Here is a 22,443-nt window from a genome sequence, read left to right as displayed (position 1 = left end):
CTGGGGGCCACTCAGGGGCAGATCCATCTTGAAGGTACTTTAATGAGTATGAGCAGGCCCGGCCACAATATACCCCGCCCCAATAAGCCCCGCCCCTGCTCCTTGGGGACCCCCGGAGGCACTTCCAGGGCTGGGCGCCCAGAGGTGGTTTCAAGGGTCCCCCCCAGTGCTGGGGGCAGTTTCCAGGCCACCCCCCGGACCAGCAGCCCTCTGGTGGGGCTCCTTGGGGGCAGTTTCGAGACCCCCCCATGAACCCAGGGGGGTTTCGAGGAGCTCCCGGAGGGTCCAGGGTGAGGACTCGCTGTCCTCGCTGTCCTCGCTGTCCTCGTCCTCCTCCCGCAGCATGCGGCGCACCGTGCGGGACAGCGTCAGTGGGTCGCACCTGGGGGTGGCCCAGGAGGGGTCACGGTGGCGCCCCCCAGAGCCCCCCACTAGCCCATACAGCCCCCCCAGAAACCCCCTTTATCCCATAATCCCCCATACAGCCCCCTGGATGCCCCCACTATCCCATAGTACTCCATACACCCCCCCAGAGCCCACTACCCCATAATCCCCCATACAGCCCCCCCCAAGCCCCCCACTATCCCATAGTACCCCATACAGCCCCCCTGAGAGCCCCCACTATCCCATAATCCCCCACATACCTCTCCAGAGCCCCCCACTATCCCAAAGTAGCCCATATACTATCCCCAGAGCCCCCACTATCCCATAGTACCCTATACACACCCCCAGAACACCCCACTATTCCATAATCCCCCATACAGCCCCCCCAGAGCCCCCCACTATCCCATAATTCCCCACATACTTCCCCAGAGCCCCCCACTACCCCATAATCCCCCATACAGACCCGCAGAGCCCCCCCACTATCCCATAGTCCCCCATACAGCCCCCTTGAGAGTCCCCACTATCCCATAACCCCCCATATACCTCCCCAGAGCCCCCTACTATCCCATAATCCCCCATACAGACCCCCAGATGCCCCCACTATTCCATAGTACCCTATACAGCCCCCCAGAAGCCCCCACTATCCCATAATCCCCCTGGCCCCATACAGCCCCTCTCAGACCCATAGGGAACTATAGGGTGCTGTAGGGTGCTACTAGAGGCCATGGGGGGGCTATAGGGTGCTATAGGGATCTGTAGGGTACTACTAGGGGGCATGGGTGTTTATAGGGGTCTGGGGGGGCTACAGGGTACTACTGGGGGGCATGGGCATCTATAGGGGACTACAGGGGCTATAGGGTGCTGTAGAGGCCTATGGTGGCTATAAGCTGCTATGGGGCATATAGAATGCTCTAAGGGTGCTGCAACAAGGTTGTAGTGCTGCAATGGGAAGCTATAGGGTGCTATGGAGTGCTATAGGGGCACAGAGGGAGTGAGAGGGTGCTGGAGGGGCTATAGGTACCCATGGGAGGGATATAGGGTACTACAGGTGGTGATAGGAGCCCATAGGGGGTTACAGAGGGACCTATAGAGGTGCTGTGGGGGAAAACAGGGGGACTATAAGGTGCTATAGGAGGGCTATAGGGGCTCAAAGGGAGCTATAGGGGCCCACGAGGGGGGAGCTACAAGAGAGCTATAAATAAACTATAGAAAGCTATAGGGTAATACAGGGATGCATAGGGAGCTATAGGGGCTCATAGCTGGGCATATAGGTGGACTAAAAGGAATCTATAGGGTGCTACAGGGAAGCATAGGGACCCATAGGTCCTAGGCTATTAGGAGCCCATAGGGTGCTATAGGGGTGCATAGATACCCCTAGAGGGTCACAGGGGGCTATAAGGAGCCCATACGGTGCTATACAGACGCATAGAGAGCCCTAGAGGGGGATAGGGGTCTATAAGGAGCCCATAGGGTGCTACAGGGGCTCATAGAAAGCTCTAGAGGGCCACAGGGGTGTATAAGGAGCCCATAGAGTTGTATAGGGGCCCACAGAAAGCCCTAGAGGCCCATAGGGTGCTATAAGGAGCCCATAGGGTGGTACAGGGACCCATAGAGAGCCCTAGCGAGTCCTAGATGAACAAAGAGGTCTGTAAGGAGCCCATAGGGTGCTATAGGGTCCCATAGAGAGCCCTAGGGGCCCATAGAGGTCTATAAGGAGCCCATAGGGTGCTATAGGGGCCCATAGAGACCCCTAGAGACCCACAGGGGCTATAAGGAGGCTCTAGGTTGCTATAGGCGCCCATGGAGGGGCATTGCCAGTCCCCACCTGAGGCGAGCCCGCAGGGCAGCCACATGGCGTGCAGTGGCCGCGGCCCCATCCCCGACAGCCTCAAGCGCTCGACGCAGGCAGTGGCCCTGGGCCTGGGCACGCGCTGTCCCAGCGGCCACCGCAGCCATCCGCTCCCCCAGCGCCCGCCCCAGTGCTTCGCTGGCCTGCGCCTGTGGGGACACAAGGCACGGGGTGTGGGACATGGGGACATGGGGCATGGGGACACGGGTCGTGGGGACGTGGGGACATGGGGCATGGGGATGTGGGAACACAGGACATAGGGACGTGGGGGCATGGGGACACAGAGGCATAGGGCATCGGACATGGGGCATGGGGATGTGGGGACATAGGGTCATGGGACACGGGACATGGGACATAGGGCATGGGGACACGGGGACATGGGACATGGGGATGCAAGGACACAGGGCATGGGGATGTGGGGACATGGGGACATGGGGCATGGGGACAAGGGGATACAGGGCATGGGGATGCAGAGACATGGGGCATGGGGACATGGGTCATGGGGACATGGGACATGGGGCATGGGGATGTGGGGACATGGGGGCATGGGGACACAGAGACACAGGGCACGGGGCATGGGGATGCAAGGACAGAGGGCATGGGGCATGGAGACATGGGACACGGGGACATGGGGCATGGGGATGCAGGGACACAGGACACAGGGCATGGTTATGCAAGGACACGGGGCACGGGGATGTGGGGACATAGGGCATGGGGATGCAGGGACATGGGACACGGGGCATGTGGACACCAGGCATTGGGATGCGGGGACGCAGGGCATGGGGGTATGGGGACATGGGATGCAGGGACACGGGGCATGGGGACATGGGGATGCAAGGACATGGGAGTATGAGGTTTGGGGACACGGGGACACAGGGCATGGGGACATGGGGACATCCGTGAGGATACAAGGACATGGGGACACAGGGCATGGGGACACAGGGATACAAGGACATGGGGACGTGGTATGGGGACGAGGGGACATGGAGACATGGGGCGTGGGGACAGGGGGACATGTGGTACAGGGTTGGGGGGGACATGTCATGTGGGGACACGGTGACATGGTGTAGGGACACAAGCACGAGGACAGAGGGACACATTGTGTGGGGACACAGGGACATGGAGTGTGGGGACACAAAGACATGGGGACAGGGGGACACAAGGACATGGGGACAGGGGGTATGGGGACACAGGGACACAGGGACATGGGGCCGGATGACATGAACACGGGGGACATGGGGACATGAGGATACACGGGGACACCGAGGACATGGGGGCTCTGGGGTCATGGGGTGGCACAGGATGACATGGGGTGACACGCCTCCACACCACCCTCCTCCCCCCTGGCCAGGGCCCCCATGGGACCCATACATGTGACGTCATCCCCCCCCTCCATGATGTCACCCCCCCGTGACGTCACCCAAGGGTGACAGACATCCCCCCACCTGCAGGCGGTACCGCTCCCCCCGCAGCCGCTGCTCCTCCACCTCCATCATCAGCACCCGCAGCCGTCGCCCCGCTGCCCGCGCTGCCCGGCTCAGTGCCGCCCGCGCCCTGCACCCATGGGTGCCCCACGTCACCCCACGGCATCTGTGGGGTGACCCACGGCACCCACCCCCGCACACCCTGCACCCGTGGGTGCCCCACATCACCCCACAGCATCCATGGGGTGACCCACGGCACCCACCCCCCAGCCCGGTGCCACCTCACGCCCCGCACCCATGGGCAGCCCAGGTCACATGGTGTGGGGGGGGGCGGGGCATGGGACCTGCTGTCACCCCACAGCATGTGTGGGTGCCCCATGTCACCCCATAGCACCCATGGGGTGCCCCAAGGCATCCAGCAGCACCCGTGGGGAAGCCATGGGGGTACCTTGGGAGTGCTGTGGGAATACTGGGACAAACTTGGGGCCACCCAAGACCACCCTGGGACCATCTTGGCCACCCTGGGCTCACCCTGGACCACTCTGAGACCATCTGGACCACCCTGGGGCCACCCAAGACCACCCTGGTGTCACCCAAGACTGCCCTGAGACCATCTCAGCCACCCTGGGCCACCCTGTAGCAACCCAAGACCACCCTGGGGTCACCCAGGACCACTCTGAGACCATTTGGACCACCCTGGGGCCACCCAGGACCACCCTGGGATCATCTTAGGACTGTCTGGACCACCCTGGGATCACCCAGGACCAACCTGGGACCATTTTAGGACTATCTGGACCATCCTGCGGTCACCCAAGACCACCCTGGGGTCACCTGAGACCACTCTGAGACCATCTGGACCACCCTGGGGCCACCCTGCAGTCACCCAAGACCACCCTGAAATCATCTTGGCACCATCTGGACCACCCTGGGATCACTCAGGACAACTCTGAGACCATCTTGACCACCCTGTAGCTACCCAAGGCCACCCTGGGACCATCTTGGACCACCCTGGGGTCACCCAAGACCACCTTGGGGCCACCCAGGACCCACCTGGGACCACCTTGGACACCCCTGGGGCCACCCAGTCCCACCCTGGGTCCCTGGCTCACCCGGCCTCACGGTGCAGGAGCTCCTGGAGGTGCAGGCAGCGGGCACGCAGAGTGGCCTCGGTGGGGCCGTGGGGCACCCCAGGGTGCTGCAGCCGCTCCCGCAGCACCCGCTGCTCCTGCTCCAGCTGGTCCCGCGCCCGCGCTGCCTCCCGCGCCTGCGCCCCCGCCGCTGCCAGCGCCTGCCGCAGCTCCTCCACCTGCACCCATGGGGGAGGTCAGCACCCACAGCACCCATAGGTGCTCCCACCTATAGGTGACCTGTGGCCCCTCCCCATCCCACCCCATGCATCCATCCCTCCATACGTACCCCCTCATCCATACATACATAGGCACCCTCACACCCCACAGGTGCCCCCTCCCTGTGCCCATAGGTGCCCCCATACATCCCACCTTAGCGCTCCCATAGGTGCCCTTATATCCCTCCCATCTGCCCCCTGCATAGCCCTATATGTCCCCCCCTTGTCCCCTCAGGTGCCCCCCATGCCCCCTCCATGTTCCCCCCATACCCCCCCCACAGGTCCCCCTACCATGTCCCACATAGGTGCCTTCACACCCCCATACCTCCCCCCTATACATCCTCCATATGTCCCCCGCCATGTCCACAGGTGTGCCCAGCCCCCGCCCCAGCCTCCCTCTAGGTACCCCACATGCCCCATCGGTGCTCCCCTGCCCCCCATAGGTGCCCCCCATAGGTTCCCCCCGCCATGGCCCCTATAGGCACTGACCTGGGCCTGGCGCTGCTGCAGGCGCTGCTGCAGCACTTGGTTGTGCTCCCGCAGCTCGTCAAGCGCTGCCTGCAGCCCTGCAGGGTCCCGGCCCCCCCTGCACCCATAGAGGCTATAGGGGCTGCGGGGGGACACCGAGGGGGGATGGGGACCATGGGGGGCTACGGGGGATGTGCCAGGTGGGGAGGGGCTACAGGGGCTGTGCTGTGGGGAATATAGCAGATACGCTCTGGGGGCTATAGGGGACACGCTGTGGGAGCTATAGGGGACACACCGTGGGGGCTATAGGGGACACACCGTGGGGGCTATAGGGGATGCACTATGGGGCCTATAGAGGACACAGTGTATGGGCTATAGAGGGGACACCCCATGGGGGCCATAGGGGACACACCATGGGAGCCATAAGGGACCCACCCTGGAGGCTATAGGGGATGTACCACAGGGGTGCCCTATAGACATATATAGGTTTGTGGGTGTGGCCAGGGAGTGGGCGTGGCAAGGGAGGGGCAGGCACTTACGTGGGGCTGGGTGGGCGGGGCACGTGGGCAGCCATGTCATCCCGCTCCTGCTCGACCCGCCGCCGGGCATGCTGGGCTGCTTCCACTGCCTGGGAGGGGGGCCGGGATGGACACACCCACCCGCGCAAGAAGCCCCTCCCACCATACCCAGCACCCTGTCCATTCACATAGCCCCACCCCATTGATCCTTAGCCCCGCCCTTCTGACTTTTACCCCTGCCAACATGTCCAACAGATGCGCTCCTAGTTTCCATAGCCTCGTCCACTGCACTTAGCCCCGCCCCATGCCCATTAGCCCTGCCCCATTGTTCCTTAGCCCCTCCCTTCACCTTGGCCCCGCCCTTTGTCTTCCTTAGCTCCGCCCCACTTAGCCCCACCTTATATTAGCCCCTCCCTAATTTTAGCCCCGCCCCTTGCCTTAGCCCCACCCACCTGCCGCAGCTGCTCCAGCTGTGCCTCCTTGGCACGACACTGTAACTCCGCCTCCTGCGCCCGGAGCTCCACCCCTGCTCGGGCAGCACGAGCTGCCTCCAGCTCTGCCCACAGCATATGCCCCGCCTCCTGTGGGAGGGGCTGTGTGAGGACCACACCCACAGGGCCTGGAATGGCCACACCCACCCAACAGGCCCCACCCACTCCACTAAGCCCTGCCTTCATCATAGGCCACACCCCCTCTAACCACACCACCATCAATCTCATCAGAGGCTCTGCCCCCTCCCCAGTCGTGGCCCCACCCACCTGCTGCTGGCGCAAGCGCTCATAGGCCCGGTCTCGTGCCCGATAAGCTCCGCCCACCCGGGCCTGGGCTCCACCCACTGCGATTTCCAGTGCCCGCAGGGCCCCGCCTGCTGCTAGGCCACGCCCCCTCTCCGCTGCCAGGCTCCGCCCCAGTGCTGCCACCTGTCAGGGGTGGGACCAGGCTGTGAGTGACAGTCCCATGTCCCGCCCAATAGGGTGATGGACAGCCCTGTGCTCCGCCCCTTGGATGATGGACAGCTCCATGCCCCACCCATTGGGTGATGGGCAGCTCTATGCCCCGCCCACTGGGTGACAGACAGCTCATTGCCCTGCCCATTGGGTGATGGGCAGCTCTATGCCCCGCCTACTGGGTGACAGACAGTTCATTGCCCCACCCATTGGGTGACAGACAACTCTATGTTCCGCCCATTGGGTGATGGACAGCTCCATGCCCCGCCCACAATAACAGCCAACCACCCACACCACCCACCCACATGACTGACACCTCCAAGCCCCGCCCATTGCCATGACTGGCATCCTTGTGAGCCCCCAAGGGGTGGGTCTGTGACTGACAGGAGCTCGCCACGCCCCCCCATGGCCCCGCCCACCTGGCTGCTCAGGTCCCGAAGCTCCTCCTCCAGGTGCCTGCGGTACTGTGCCTGGGAGGGGGACACCAGGGGGGTGACAACAGAGAGGACCCCGGCATAGGGGGGGGGAATCCCCCAGTGTCCAGGGAGAGGTCCCCTGTGCCCAGAGAGGGGTCCCAGGCACCCAGGGGGGATCCCCAGGCGCCCAGGGGGGTCCCAGCCACCCAGGGGGGATCCCCAGGCACCCAGGGGGGTCCCAGACGCTCAAGGGGGATCCCCAGGTGCTCAGGGGGGATCCCAGGCACCGAGGGGGGTCCCAGGCACCCAGGGGGATCCCCTTAGAGTCCCATAGGTGGGGGAGATGTGGGCATACCCCACACACAGGGTGCCCTCGGGGAGGGGGGGGATAAGTGTGTGTGTGGGGGGATGTCCAGATTCCCGGGTCCCTTCCCACGGTGTGGGGGAGGGGAGCCGAGGGCTCCTGGGCGCCTGGGCTCCCTTTTCCCCGCCCCGTGCCCTAATTCCAGTCTCGGGTCTGGCCAGGGGCCAGTGAGGCCGGGGGAGGGGGCGCCTGCACGCCTGGGTCCCAGGGAGGGGAGCCCCAATGCCTGGGTCCCCTAGGTGGGGGTTCCCCAAAAAACCTGGATTCCCCCCCTCCCCCACACCCCTGAGTCCCGTCCCCCCATATTGGGGTGCTGAGGCTTCCCAGATCCCTGGGTGTCCCCCTCAGGACCCCTGCAGCCCCCCCCCCAGCACCTGCTCCACCCTCCCAGACCTCTGGGTGTGTCCCCCCAGATCCCTGGGTGTCCCCCCAAGCACCTGCCCCCCTCCAGACCTCTGGGTGTCCCCCCGCTAGACCCCTGGGTGTCCCCCCGCTAGACCCCTGGGTGTCCCCCCTCCAGACCCCTAGGTTCCCCCTGCCCCAGACCCCTGGGTCCCACTCACCTGTGCCAGCCGGGGGGGCCCACATTGTCCCCTGTCCCCCTCGTCCACCATGGCACAAACTGAGGGGGGGGGCCCTGGAACAACACAGACTGTGGGGAGACCCCCCAGTAAACACACCCTCCCCCCCAGTAAAGCAGTGGCAGCCCAGATACCTGGGTCCCTTGCTGGGGAAGGGGCAAGAGGGAGGGTCCCCTGACAGAGGGGGCACCTAGTTCCTCAACACAGCAATGAGGGGGGGCAGGGATGCTGGGACGCCTGGGTCCCTTTATTTCTTTTGGGGGGGGGCAAGATGGGGGGGGTCCCTGGTAGAGGGGGGACATAGTTCCTCAACACAGCAATGGGGGGGAGGGGTGCTGGGATGCCTGGGTCCCCCCAACAGCTGCTGATGTCCTGAGTCCCTTTTTTTGGGGGGGAACGGGGGGGGGGGGGGGGAGGGGGGGTGCTGCCCGGACGCCTGGGTCCCCTCACCTGCTGCACGTCCGTCCTGGTGATGCCGAGCCCAGGCCTGTGGGACACGGGTGACCGATGGCCGGGAACTCCTTGTGCCACCCAGGCCCCGGGCACGGGAGGACCCAGGGGTGTGGGCCCCTCCCCCCCGCCCCAGGCTCTACCCACAGGGCGTGGAGCCCGCCCCCGATGCCCCTGGGGGCACTCAGATGTCCCAGATCAGTTCAGCTCCACCAGCTCCAACCCTTGAGCATTGTCACCCGCCCTTGCCGGAGGGACTCAGAGGGACACCACCCTTAGGAACCCAAAGGCATCTGGGCACCTCCCTGGGGCACCCAAAAATGTGGGTGTCCCCCCTCCCCCCCCAAGGGATGGAGGTGTTGTAGGAACCTTCATGGGGGTTACCCCCTGCACCGGGGGTGGTGGTGGTGCACTGTGTCATACAAAAGGGAATCTGTACAGAGTGATGTCATCACATGTGAGAGCGGAGGAACATGGGATGACACGGGTCAACACGTGTCAACACAGGTCAACTGGGATCAACGTGGATCAACAAATCAACATGGGTCAGCATCATGACATGAGTCAGCACAGGTCTACATGGGTCAAAATGGATGAACAGAGTGTGACATGGGTCCGCATGGATCAACATGGGTCAACACAGGTCAACATAGATCAATGCGGGTCAACACATTTCAACGCGGGTCACCAATAAAAAACAGCAGAGATGAGCGTGGGTCAACACAGATCAACATGGTCCAATATGGGTCAACAAACATGGGTCAACAAGGTTCAAGACTGCATCAACACCGGCCAACACAGACTGACACGAGTCAACATGGTGTGGCACAGGACAACACGGAGCAGTGGCAGGGGACAACATGGGTCAAAATGGAGCAACACAGGGTGACACAGGTCAGCATGGAGCAACATGGATCAGTGTGGGTCAACACGGGTCAAGAAACACTGGTCAACATGGACTGACAGGGGTCAACAAGGAGTGACACAGGTCAATGTGAGCCAACATGGGCCAACACAGACTGACAGGGGTTAACAAGGGGCAACACATCAATGTGGGCCAACATGGACTGACATGGGTCAACAGGGAGTGACACATCAACGAGGGCCAACATGGGCCAACACGGACTGACGGGGTCAACAAGGGGTGACACAGGTCAATGTGGGCCAACACGGGCCAACACAAACTGACACAGGTCAACAAGGAGTGACACATCAACACAGGCCAACATGGGCCAACATAGACTGACATGGGTCAACAGGGAGTGACACAGGTCAGCATGGGCCAACATGGACTGACATGAGTGAACAAGGGATGACACATCAACATGGGCCAACACAGAATGACACGAGTCAACAAGGGGAGACACATCAACGCAGGCCAACGTGGACTGACATGGGTCAGCAGGGAGTAACACAGGTCAATGCAGGCAAACATGGGCCAACATGGACTGACAGGAGTCAACAAAGAGTGACATAGGTCAACACAGGCCAACACAGACTGACACGGGTCAACAAGAGGTGACACATCAATGCGGGCCAACATGGGCCAACATGGACTGACATGAGTCAAGAAGGAGTGATACAGGTCAACGCGGGCCAACACAGACTGACAGGGGTCAACAAGGGGCAACACATCAACGTGGGCCAACACGGACTGACATGGGTCAACAGGGAGCAACACAGGCCAACATGTGTCACCGTCACACAGGACAGCACTTGCTTGCGGGATAGTGAGTGCTGCATTGCAGAGCACGGGGCTCTGACATGGCTGTGACGTCACCACCGGGCAATGGATGACGTCGGAGACAGAAGGGAGCCAACGTGACAAGTTCCCACTGCGCCAGGGCCCGGAAGTGACATCACCAGCAGGCAAGTGACATCACTCATAGAGAAGAATTATCCCTGACCCCGACCAACCTCTGACATCACCAAGGGCCCAGGAAATGCTGTCATCAACTTACCAGGATGCATGATGGGCCCAGCCCAAGCAGTGAGGTCATCACCAGAGCAGGAAGTGATGTCACTATTGCATGACGTGATGTCAGGGGCCAACCCAGAAGTGCCACCACACTCCCAATGGGCTGTGACATCACCAACGGCCCCTACGGGAGTGCTATAGGGGCCCTATAGGGAACCCTGGGAGGGGTCTATAGGGGATCCTTGAGCTCATTGAGAACCCTATAGGGGTCTACAGAGGATACCAGCCCTATAGGGATGCCTGGAGGGGGGGTCTATAGGAGATCCCTGAGCCCGTAGAGATTTCTATAGGGGTCTATAGAGGATGCTGGGTCTATAGGGATCCCGGGGGGGAGTATCTATAGGGGATCCTGGTCCTATAAAGATTCCCATAGGGAATCCCCAGATCATCTCTGTGCAATCCATAGAGTCCAGACCTCATGGTGATCCCGGGGTCTATAGAGGGTGCTAGTCGTATAGGGATCCGGGGGGGTGGGCGGGGCGAGGGGGGGAAATAGGGAATCCTGCCCCTGCTGAGCTATGGAGCTCTATAGGGGATCCCAGTCCTATGAGGATCTCTTTGAAGGTCTATAGCACTTTAGACCCTATGGGGGTCTATAGGAGTCTGCAGCCATACCAGGGTCTAGAGGGGACTGAAGCCCAGTGGGGGTCCTGATGGGTGTCTATAGGGATCTATGGGGATCCTGAAGGGGGTCTATAGGGGATCACAGCACTACAGGGGTCCCTATGGGGTCTATAGGTGATCCCAATCTTGCGAGACTCCCCATGGGGTCTATAGGGGATCCCACCCCCGGGAGAGTCCCTATGGGGGTCTACAGGGGTTCTTGGCCCCAGGGGGGTCCCTATAGGGATCTACAGGGGATCCCGCCCCTGGGGCTTCCCTATGGAGGTCTATAGGGGATCCCGCCCCTGGGGGGGTCCCTATGGGGGTCCATAGGGGATCCCATCTGTGGAGGGGTCCCTATGAGGCTCTACAGGGGATCCTGGCCCCAGAGGCGTTTCCTTTCGGGGTCTATAGAGGATCCTACCCCCGAGGGGGTCCCTATAGGGGATCCCGCCTCTGGAGGGTCTCTATGGGATCCCGATCCTTGGGGGCGGCCCTATAGGGGATCCCCACCCCCGGCAGGGTCCCTATGAGGGCCTACAGGGGATCCCGGCCCCAGGGAGCTCCCTATGGAGGTCTATAGGGGATCCAGCCCCTGGGGGGGTCCCTATGGGGGCCTATAGGGGATCGCGCCCCTGAGGGTGTCCGTACGGGGGCCTATGGGGTATCCCGCCCCCGAGGGGTCCCTATGGGGGTCTATAGGGGATCCCAACCCCAGGGGGGTCCCTACGGGAGTCTATAGGGGATACTACCCCCAGGGGGGTCCCTATAGGGGATCCCGGCCCCGGGGGGGACCCTATGGGGGTCTATAGGGGACCCCGCGGGGCGCAGCCGCTCCCACCTAGTCTCTATGGTAGGGGGGCGGCGAGAGGACAGCGCCGCGCCCCTCTCTATGGTCGCCGCTCACTTCCGCTCCGTCCCCTCCGGACTGGCGGGGCCGGAAGTGACGTTAAATCGGGGGGAGCCACCGGAAGCGGTGGCAGAGGCACTTCCGGGTGTCGGGGCCGGCGGCGGTTCCGGCGGGCGCGGAGGTGAGTACGGCCCCGCCCCCGCCCCGCCCCCCGCGTGCCTGGGTCCCTGAGCGGGGAGGGGCCGGTCGCCTGGGGCCGGGGGGAGTGGGATGGGGGTAGGGGGGTGGGGTGGGGGATGGCCCCGCCGTGTCGCCACACCCCGGTGACTTCCCCTAAGGTGTCCCCGACCCCCGGTGACTCCCCTGGCATGTGTCCCCAAGGCCCCGTGATGTCATCAGCACTGTCCCCAGCCCTTGGCGACATCCCATAATGTGCCCCCAACCCTTGGTGACATCCATAAGGTATGCCCAGCCCCTGGTGACATCTCATAATGTGTCCCTACCCCATGGTGACATCCCATAAGGTGTCCCTAGCCCTTGGTGACATCCCATGTGTCCCCACCCCCCTGGTGATGTCCCACAAAGTGTCCCCAGCCCTTGGTGACATCCCATAATGTGCCCCCACCCCATGGTTACATCCACAAGGTGTCCCCAGACCCTGGTGACATCCCATAATGTGTCCCCACCTTCCTGGTGATGTCCCACAAGGTGTCCCCAGCCCTTGGTGACATCCCATAATGTGCCCCCACCCCATGGTTACATCCACAAGGTGTCCCCAGACCCTGGTGACATCCCATAATGTGTCCCCACCTTCCTGGTGATGTCCCACAAGGTGTCCCCAGCCCTTGGTGATTTCCCATAATGTGCCCCCAGCGCTCGGTGACATCCCACAAGGTGCCCCCACCCCATGGTTGACATCCACAAGGTGTCTCCAGGTCCTGGTGGCATCTGCACCCCACACTGATGTCACCAGCCATGTCCTTAACCCCTCCTGATGATGCCACCAGGCTTGGGGACATCACTGAGGGCACCTCCATCCCATCTCAATGTCCCCAATCTCTGGTGACACCCTGGTGCCATGTCCATCCCATCTTGATGTCCCCAGCCGTGTCCTTAACCCCTCCTGGGGATGCCCTCAGTGGCATCCCCAAGCCCTGGTGATGTCCTGGTGGCACCTCCATCCCATCTTAATGTCCCCAACCCCTGGTGACCCTATACAATGTCCCCAATCCCTGTACCACCCTATACAATATCCCTGACCCCTGGTGCCATCCTGGTGCCATCTCCACCCTACATTGATGCCCCCAGCCGTGTCCTTAACCCCTCCTGGTGATGCCACCAGGGCTTGGGGACACCACTGATGGCATCTCCATCCCATCTTGATGTCTCCAACCCCTGGAGACATCCATGTGCCATGTCCATCCCATCCTGATGTCCCCAGTCATGTCCTTAACCCCTCCTGGCAATGCCCTCAGTGGCATCCCCAAGCCCTGGTGATGTCCTCGTGGCACCTCCATCCCATCTTGATGTCCCCAAACCCTGGTGTCACCCCAGACGATGTCCCCAACCCCTGTTCCTCCTTCCCCAGGTACCTCACTGCCCACGCTGGGGTCCCCACGGTGCCGCCATGGCGGAGGCTGTTCACTATATCCATCTCCAGAACTTCAGCCGTTCCCTCTTGGAGACCCTCAACGGGCAACGCTTGGGCGGTCACTTCTGCGACGTCACTGTCCGCATCCGCGAGGCCACCCTACGGGCCCACCGCTGTGTCCTGGCCGCCGGGAGCCCGTTTTTCCATGACAAACTCCTTTTGGGTCACTCGGCCATTGAGGTGCCCCCCGTTGTCCCCAGCGGTGCCGTGCGGCAGTTGGTGGAGTTCATGTACAGCGGTTGCTTGGTGGTGGCGCAGTCGGAAGCTCTGCAGATCCTTACCGCCGCCTCCATCCTCCAGATCAAAACCGTCATCGATGAGTGCACCCAGATCATCTCCCAGAGCCGTGGGCCCAAGGTGCTGCCCCCCACCCGCCCCCCCCGCCCCGAGCCCACTGACCCCTGCCACAAGTCGCTACCGCCACCACCGCCACCGTTACCGGAGCCCGACATCCGCTTCGGGCCAGCGGAGCCGGCGCCGAGCTGCCACAGCCGCAAGCAACGCCAACCGCTGCGGCTCCAGCTGCCGGTGAAGGAGGAGGAGGAGGAGGAGGAAGGTGAGGGTACTGGTGGTGGTGAAGAAGGCTTTGCCCCGCCACCCTTCGCCGCCGAGGAGCCGCCGTTTTTTGGCGCTCCCGAGGTCTTCGCCGACGCTTTCCTGCCCCCATGGCCCGGCGAGGACACGGCCAAGTTCGGACCCGACTGCAGCCTGGAGGCGCCAGGGCGGGCACCGGCATTCGGGACCAAGGCAGCGACGGGGGGCAACGGGTTTGGCTTCGTGCCGCCACCGCCACTGTACGAGGGGGGCGCAGGAGTGGGCGGCATCCCCCCCGTCCCTGAGGTGCCCCAGCCCGGCCCCTCGCGGTGCTCTGAGCCTTCCTACCAATGCGGTCACTGCCAGAAGACCTTCAGCTCCCGCAAGAACTACACCAAACACATGTTCATCCACTCCGGTGAGGGAACGCGGCAGCGGGCGGTGCGGGGACGGAGCGGGGGTGTGATCATTGTGTGGATGGTGAGGGCGGGGGGAGCAGGGATGCAGTGATGCTGCGGTGTGGAGGGATGGGGACAGGGATGGAACAGGGACCCGTGTTGACCCATGTGGCCCCGTGTCAGTCCATGTTGATGTATGTTGCTGTGTTGAGCCATGTTGACCTGATTGCTCCATGTGAGCCATGTTGACCTGCATCACTCTGTGTTGGCCTGTGTAGACCCACGTCACTCCGCATTGACCCATTTCACTCCATGTTGACCCATGTAGACCTATGTCCCTGTGTGGTGATACCCACATAGACCCATGTCACTCCATGTTGACCCCCGTCGCTCCATGTAGACCCATGTCACTGCATGGTCACTCCACGTTGACCCATGTCACTGTGTGGTGACCCATGTCACTCCATGTTGACCCATGTCACTCTACGTTGACCCATGTCACTGTGGGGTCATTCCACATTGACCCATGTCACTGTGTGGTGACCCACATCACGTTGACCCACGTAGACCCATGTCACTGTGTGGTGACCCACATCACTCCATGTTGACCCACACAGACTCATGTCACTGTGTGGTGACCCACATCACTCTGTGTTGACCCATGTCACTGTGTGGTGACACCCATAGACCCATGTCACTGTGTGGTGACCCACGTCACTCCGCATTGACCCGTGTCACTGTGTGGTCACTCCACATTGACCCACATAGACCCATGTCACTGTGTGGTGACCATGCCACTCTGTGTTGATCCCTGTTGATCTAGCGCTGATCCATGTGTTGCACCATGTTGATCTGTCTTGTCTCATGTTGACCCATGTTGCTGTATTGATCCATGTTGACCTGTGCTGACCAGTGTTGACCCATCTTGACCTGTGTTGATCCACGTTGGCCCCTGTTGATCTATGCTGACCCATGTTTCTTCATGTTGCTCCATTTTAACCCATGCAGACCTGCGCTGATTCGTGATGTTCCATGTCGCTGTGTTGACCCATGTTGACCTGTACTGATCCATGTTGACCCCTGTCAACCTGTGTTGTTCCATGTTGACCATCAACCTGTGTAGCTCCGTGTTGCTCCACGTTGATCCGTGTTGACCTGTATCCATCCATGTTCACCTGTATTGATCCGTGTTGACCGTCAACCTGTGTAGCTCCGTGTAGATCCATGTTGACCCGTCAGCCCATGTTGCTCCACGTTGACTTGTAATGATCCATGTTGACCACCAACCTGTGTAGCTCTGTGTTGACCTGTATCCATCCATGTTCACCTGTATTGATCCGTGTTGACCGTCAACCTGTGTAGCTCCATGTAGATCCATGTTGACCCGTCAGCCCATGTTGCTCCACGTTGACCTGTAATGATCCATGTTAACCATCAACCTGTGTAGCTCCGTGTTGACCCGTATCTATCCATGTTGACCTGTATTGATCTGTGTTGACAGTCAAGCTGTGTAGCTCCATGTTGACTCATGTTGACCCGTCAACCCGTGTTGCTCCACGTTGACCTGTAATGATCCATGTTGCCCCATGTTGGTCTGTGTTGACCCCTATCCATCCATGCTGACCCGTGTCCATCCGCATTGACACACATTTGTCTCCCTGTAGGTGAGAAGCCCCACCAGTGCTCCATTTGCTGGCGCTCCTTCTCACTCCGTGACTACCTGCTGAAGCACATGGTGACCCACACGGGTGTCCGTGCCTTCCAGTGTGGCGTCTGCTGCAAACGCTTCACCCAGAAGAGCTCCCTCAATGTCCACATGCGCACCCACCGCCCCGAGCGCTTCCAGTGCCGCCTCTGCACCAAGGGCTTCTCCCACCGTACCCTCCTCGAGCGCCATGCTGCTGCCACCCACCCCGTGCCACCGCCGGGGCCACCGCCAGGGCCACCACCACCTGAAGCCGGGTTGGCAACATGGCCAGGCGCTGAGGCTACAGGTGCCGGTCCCGCTCACACAGCGTGAGGGTGCCCCGGGGCGGGGGGTGGTGTCTTTGTCACCCCAGAACTCCCCCAGGGGTGGGCTTTGGAGCTCCCCCATGGCCGTGGATGAGCCCCTGGGGTTGTTTGAGCAGTCAGGGGTGAAACCTGGAGGACTTTGACCCCACCCCAGCCATGAATTTGACGCTCTGGATGGACAGATGGAGGGAGATGGGGTCCATCCCTCTTGTCCCCTCCCAGCGATGCAGTTTCCACCCCCACCCCCCCAAACCATGGTGGTGCGGAGCAGGAGGGGCAGTTAAACAGACTCAGTGGCACCGGTGGGTGGTGAAAATCAACACGCGGGTTTTAAGGTCTGTTTTAGTGCCATTATTTTCTCCCTAAAAAATTACCCGCCCTCCTACTGAATGGTGGGTGCCAACCACGGGCTCGTGGCCACTATGGAACAGCCACGGTAGCTGATGGCCACATCATGGGGCATCCCCAAGTCTTTGTGATGACAACGGGTGCCAGCGGAACCAAACTATGTCCCTGTGGCTACCACAGATGAGCTGTAGTAGCCATTGGGCCACATCATGGGTCCTCCCCAAGCCTTTGAGTCCCCCTTCAGCCCCGGTGCCACCTCTTTTTGCCCATGTGGCTTCTCCGTGAGCCCGGGAGGCACCGGTGGGGCAAGACCTCATCCCCATTGACTGCTTCATGGGCCTCCCCAAGTCTTTGTGTTGACAGTGGGCACCAGTGGGGCCAAACTGTACCCATGGGACCAAGCCACATCTCTGTGGCCACCACAGAAGGGCTGCAGTAGCTGTTGGCTGTGTCATGGACCCTTCCTAAGGTTCTCAGTTGGTGACAGGCACCAAAAGGGCCAAACCAGCCCCATGGCTACCACAGAAGGGCTGTGGTAGCCGTTGGCCAACATCATGAGTCCTCCCCAAGTCTTGGTGTCCATGTTTGTCCCCAAGCCTGTCGCTTCTTGCCTACGTGGGCTCCCCACAAGCCAACAGTGGGCGTTGATGGAGCCAAACCACGTCCCCGTGGCCACCACCGAAGGGTCATAGAGTCACTGGCTACACCATGGGTCCTCCCCATGTCATTTGCATTGACGATGAATGCCAGTGGGCCAGGCTACGTCCCTGTGGCCGCCATTGGCCACGTCACGTTGATGGTGGGTGCCAACAGGGCCAACCTGTGGGGACATGGCCCCATGTAATAACTTGTGTTATTACACAGCTGTAATAACCACTGGCCACACCGTGGACCTTCCTTGAAGTCTTTGTATTGACAATGGGCACTGAACAGGGCCAAACCACGTCCCAATGGCCATCACAGAAGGGTTGTAGCAGCCATTGACTGTGTCATGGATCCTCCATGATTCTTTCTGTTGACGATGGGCACCAACAGGTCAAACGATGGCCCCGTGGCCATCACAGAAGCACCATCATCTGCTCCACCACCTCCTCCCCACTCCTTGGGGAGCCCCTCAGAGCCCACGGTGCATCACCAGGGCTGGCCGGGGTCCCCGCTCAGCTGCGTGAAGGCGGCGGTGGCGGGCGAGGTGGGAGCCGCGACTGAAGGTCTTGGGGCAGTCGGGGCAGCGGTAGGGCTTCTCACCAGTGTGGGTGCGCTCGTGCTCGAGCAGGTGGGCGCTCTCGCCAAAGCATTTGCCGCACTGGCTGCACTGGAAGGGCTTCTGGCCACTGTGGAGACGGCGGTGGCGGCTGAGGTTGGAGCTCCAGCCGAAACGTTTGCCACAAGCGCCGCACTCGAAGGGTTTCTCACCGGTGTGGGTGCGCTGGTGCTGCAGGAGGTTGGAGTGCTGGGTGAAGCTCTTGGCGCAGCCACTACACTTGTAGGGTTTCTCGCCCGTGTGGGTGCCCAAGTGCCGCATCAGGTGTGAGCTCTGCCCAAAGGCCTTGCCACACTCGGTGCACTTGTAGGGTTTCCGGGTACTTGGAGGGGGGGTGGGGGGCAGCCCCCAGGGCCCACCTGGGTTGGATGATGGGGACAGCAGTGGCGACGTCACCAGGCTCTCAGCGGTGTCCGTCTCTGGGGAATTTGCGGTGCCTGTAGGGACATGGAGATGGGTGTCACCACGGGGATCCCCATTTGCCCCCCGTATCCCAGACTGATCCCTGGAATCCCCAAATCGCCCCTTGATCTCTCTCACTGTCCTCCTGGAGTGCCCCAGATTGTCTCCCAAGCCATATGGTGCCCTCTCAGACCCAAATCTCATTTGGAAGTGGCCAGGAGGAACATGAGGTCAGGGTTGGACTTGGGTCGGGGTTGGGGTGGAGCAAGGACTCTTCAGAGGGCCCATGTGACCCCCCCACGTTGGTGGGATGGAGCTGGGGAAGAGACCCAGGACGGTGGCGGGTCTCCATCCTTGGAGGTCCTCGAGACTTCACTGGGAGGACCCTTGAGGAACCTAGATGACATGGACCTGCTTTGGTTGGCGCTGGAGTCTTCCGCTGTCCCATGATGCTCTGCAGTGCCCCCCCCCCCCCCCCCCCCGTACCCCCTCTTCTGGCTGGGCTCACCTCTGTGGATGCCGGGTACCATCCCCCCATCCCCGTCCCAGTCGCCAGGTGGCACCTCTGGATGCTCCATGGCCTGTGGGGAGACACCAGAGAGGGGGGGTCAGCACCCACACCCCCCTGCCAGGGCTGGAGAGACTGGGAGGAGCCTTGGATGTGCTGGGGGGGGGCACCCAGGAGGGGTCCTGGGGGGGGTGACAGGTGGAGGTGCGACAAAGGGGATCCTGCAGGAGGGCATGGAGGGAGGGCACTTACTATGGGGGTGGAAGGGGGGGCTCTCCGGACTGAGAGGTGGGGACCCCAAAAGGGGTGGGCGTGGGAGGGAGGGGGCCGGGGCCGGGGGAAGCACCGGGCGTGGGAAGGACACCAGGGAGGGGACAGGACTTGGAGGAAGAGGGGCGACAGCGGGGCGCCGAGGGGCGTCCGGGTCTGTCCCGGGGTGTCCTTCACCGAGGTGCCCCCCAGGGTCGTGTGCCCCCCACCTCACCTAACCGCCGCGGAGCCGCCACCGCCGCCCCGCGACCCCGGAAGCGCTCAGGCACAGCTAGGGGCCGCTCCGCGCCGCCCGGAGGACCGCGACTCAATGGTATTAACCCCCTCCGCGCCCCCGGGCCCCGACTGCCCCCCAAGGATGGGGGCAATTTTCCCCATTTCGGCAGGTTTTGGCCCCATTTTAGTGTCACCCAAAGGCTGTGTGTGTGTGTGAGCCGAGGGGCAGAGTTAAGCGGGGGCGAAGGGGACACTGGGGACATGAGGAGGGATGTGGGGGGATGTGGTGGGTCGTGGGGGGACATCTGAAGTGACCTAGTGATGTGAGGACACAGATGGAGTAACATGGAAACATTCAGAGTGACGTGGGGGGACATGCGGTGTGACATGGGGGACACAGGAAGGGACACGGGACATTTGAAGTGATGGGGATGTGGGACACGGAGTGACACAGGGGACACAAGGAGAGAGATGGGGACATTCAGAGTGACAGGGAGGACATGTGGAGGGACATGGGGGGATACACAGAGTCACACGGGGGTTGTGGGGGAATACCTGTGTGACATGGGGGGGACGTGAAAGGACATGGGGAGATCTAGGGAGAGACAAGGTGGGCACGTGAGGACGTATGGGGACATGAGGGGACTTTGAGAAACCTGAAGACACTGGGGGGACACACAAGGGAACGCTGAGAGATGTGGTGGGGACACAAGGGGATCCTGGGGGACACTGAGGGACACAGGGGGACACTGAGGGGGACCCAAGGACCTGCAGGGGACATGGAGGGGACCCAGGGGACACTGAGGGGACTCGGGAGGATGGGGGGGGCATGGAGGGACTCAGGGTGCTCACCTGGAGGAATGTGAGGGGGACACTGTCCCAGGGCCACCAGCGCCCAGGAGCCCTTGGCCAGAAACATGGTGCCTGCAGGGACACCACCATCAGCCAGTGCCCCCAGTGCCTCCCAGTAAACACCAGTACCCTCCCAGTGTTCCCAGTAAACCTCAACTCTTGCAGGACTAGCCCCCTCACAGTGCTCCCAGTAACACCCAATGTTTCCCAAATGCTCCCAGTAATGTCCCAGTGCTCCTGGTTTCCCCCTGTCTCCCCAGTGCTCCCAGTAACTCTGCCCCAGGGGTCCTAGTGCTCCCAGTAACCCTCCTGCAGCACTCCCAGTAACACTCAGTGATCTCAGTAACCCCCTTGCTGGACTCCTCAGTGCTCCCAGCTCTCCCCCACAGCACTCCCAGTCCCCTCCCCCCCAGCTCTCCCAGTCCATCCCCAGTGCTCCCAGTCCCTTGAGCAGGCCCTGCTCCAAGTCAGGATGAGCTGGCAGCAGCAGCAGAAAAAGGGGGAGGGGCACCCTGCCAGCACTGGGCGGTGTGAATAGGGAAGGTAGATAAACCTGCAAACTGGGAATAGGGAATTCCCTCCAAACTGGGAATGAGGGAGGGGAATAGCTCTCCCCCTAAAAATGGCAAGAAGGGGCTGGGTAGGAGGAACCCCCCAGACTGGGAGTAGGAGAGGGGAGAAGCACCCTAACTAGGACCTGGGGAGTGGGAAACCCCCCCAAACTGGGAACAGGGGAAGGGATTCAGACAGACCTCATCTTGTGCTGGGGTGGGCTCGCTCCCCCCAGTCCTACTGGTGGGTCATTAAACAGGCCAAAATGTGGGTGCTTTTGGGGGCGGATAGGAGACATTTACTGCCATTGCCCAGTTTGCCCCCCAGTCTGCCACCCTGCTCCCTCCAAACATCTGTACGACTCCCCCAGCAACTTTCACCCAGCACCAGTTTTAAATCATCTCCTGACAGCGAGGTTAAGTATTTTTAAGGTGTTTTTACTCACTTGCACACGGCTCTAGGGACTTTGAAGCGCCTTTGGAGCCTCTCGGGCTTCTCCTCTGTGGGTGAAATCGGGCGTTAAACTGACTGAGAAGAAAAAACACAGGGCAGAATCAGACAGGTGGGTGGAGGGAAGCGCAGGGGCTGTGGGATGGGGTTGCTGGGGCAGGATGGGGGTCAGAGGGAGCCAAATCTGGCTGGTCCTGGCACGGCTGAGGGCTGGCTCTGAGGAAGGGTGGTGATTTCGCGGTGACACCAGTGACTTGGCCCCAGGCCTGGCTCACACGAGAGCCCCGTCCTGGCCTTAGGCCCTTGCCCACAACCAGCCCTAAATCTGGGCTTCAAGCCAGGCCCCAGACTGGCCCCTGAGCAGGTCCTTGCCCACCGCCAGGATTCCCTCATCCCGGTCTTGCCCTGCTACCCCCGTGTGCCCCGGGCAGGCCCCTTGGGGCCGGAGCCCTCCCCCACCGCCGGAGCCACCGCTCACCAGAGCGATTCCAGCCCGCCTCTGTGGCTGCTGAGGTACTTACGAAGGTGAATGGTTCGTCGAGCTGTTGATCAGAGCTCTGACCCGCCTCCCCGAGGAATTTGGCTATCGATTGGCCAAGCGCAACGCCCATCTTAGTGGTTACCGCCTTCCCGTAGGTGATTTGACCGCTGATTGGTCCAGCGCCTACCCGCCCTTTTGGCTTGAAGACAACATCCGCCCCCCAGCCTGGGTGGGTGAAGCGCTTGGGAGAAACGGATTGTGTCCATGTGCTATCAATCCGCGCTGTCCCGATATCTATTGGCGTAATAAGGTGTTGCCCCACCCACTTAG

General features: G+C 61.6%; 3 protein-coding genes across 11 annotated transcripts; 1 reads left to right on the top strand and 2 right to left on the bottom strand.

The window, feature by feature from the left end:
- Window positions 1–22: 22 nt before the first annotated feature.
- On the bottom strand, window positions 23–13,847 carry LOC119148400 (myosin-11-like). Of its 5 annotated transcripts, XM_037388493.1 has the most exons (12): window positions 13,770–13,847; window positions 10,708–10,769; window positions 8,279–8,352; window positions 7,355–7,405; window positions 6,747–6,908; window positions 6,441–6,569; window positions 6,010–6,098; window positions 5,492–5,588; window positions 4,767–4,963; window positions 3,679–3,787; window positions 2,210–2,382; window positions 23–382 (listed from the first exon to the last, which is right to left on the bottom strand). In XM_037388493.1, exons 1-12 carry the CDS (start codon window positions 13,829–13,831, stop codon window positions 151–153), a joined length of 1,437 nt encoding a protein of 478 aa, XP_037244390.1. In that variant the 5' UTR covers window positions 13,832–13,847; the 3' UTR covers window positions 23–150. The 5 variants fall into 5 exon arrangements, with proteins under 5 accessions (XP_037244390.1, XP_037244391.1, XP_037244394.1 ...); XM_037388494.1 differs by lacking the exon at window positions 6,441–6,569; XM_037388497.1 differs by lacking the exon at window positions 6,747–6,908.
- On the top strand, window positions 13,782–17,005 carry ZBTB45 (zinc finger and BTB domain containing 45). Its single transcript, XM_037388500.1, has 2 exons — window positions 13,782–14,780; window positions 16,425–17,005. Exons 1-2 carry the CDS (start codon window positions 13,805–13,807, stop codon window positions 16,778–16,780), a joined length of 1,332 nt encoding a protein of 443 aa, XP_037244397.1. The 5' UTR covers window positions 13,782–13,804; the 3' UTR covers window positions 16,781–17,005.
- A 1,010-nt stretch (window positions 17,006–18,015) lies between these two features.
- LOC119148427 (zinc finger protein 22-like) lies at window positions 18,016–22,362 on the bottom strand. 5 transcript variants are annotated; one of them, XM_037388565.1, is made up of 5 exons: window positions 22,154–22,362; window positions 21,628–21,710; window positions 20,631–20,702; window positions 19,293–19,365; window positions 18,016–18,819 (listed from the first exon to the last, which is right to left on the bottom strand). In XM_037388565.1, exons 4-5 carry the CDS (start codon window positions 19,360–19,362, stop codon window positions 18,236–18,238), a joined length of 654 nt encoding a protein of 217 aa, XP_037244462.1. In that variant the 5' UTR covers window positions 19,363–19,365; window positions 20,631–20,702; window positions 21,628–21,710; window positions 22,154–22,362; the 3' UTR covers window positions 18,016–18,235. The 5 variants fall into 5 exon arrangements, with proteins under 5 accessions (XP_037244462.1, XP_037244461.1, XP_037244463.1 ...); XM_037388564.1 differs by lacking the exon at window positions 22,154–22,362 and adding an exon at window positions 22,111–22,151; XM_037388566.1 differs by lacking the exon at window positions 22,154–22,362 and adding an exon at window positions 22,111–22,134 and having other exon boundaries at window positions 21,628–21,682.
- Between the last annotated feature and the right edge of the window lie 81 nt (window positions 22,363–22,443).

The sequence above is a fragment of the Falco rusticolus genome, chromosome 5, assembly GCF_015220075.1.
Source record: "Falco rusticolus isolate bFalRus1 chromosome 5, bFalRus1.pri, whole genome shotgun sequence".
NCBI lineage: Eukaryota > Metazoa > Chordata > Aves > Falconiformes > Falconidae > Falco > Falco rusticolus.
Note: the sequence above shows the minus strand (reverse complement) of the source record. Positions and strands in the feature narration are given on the sequence as shown.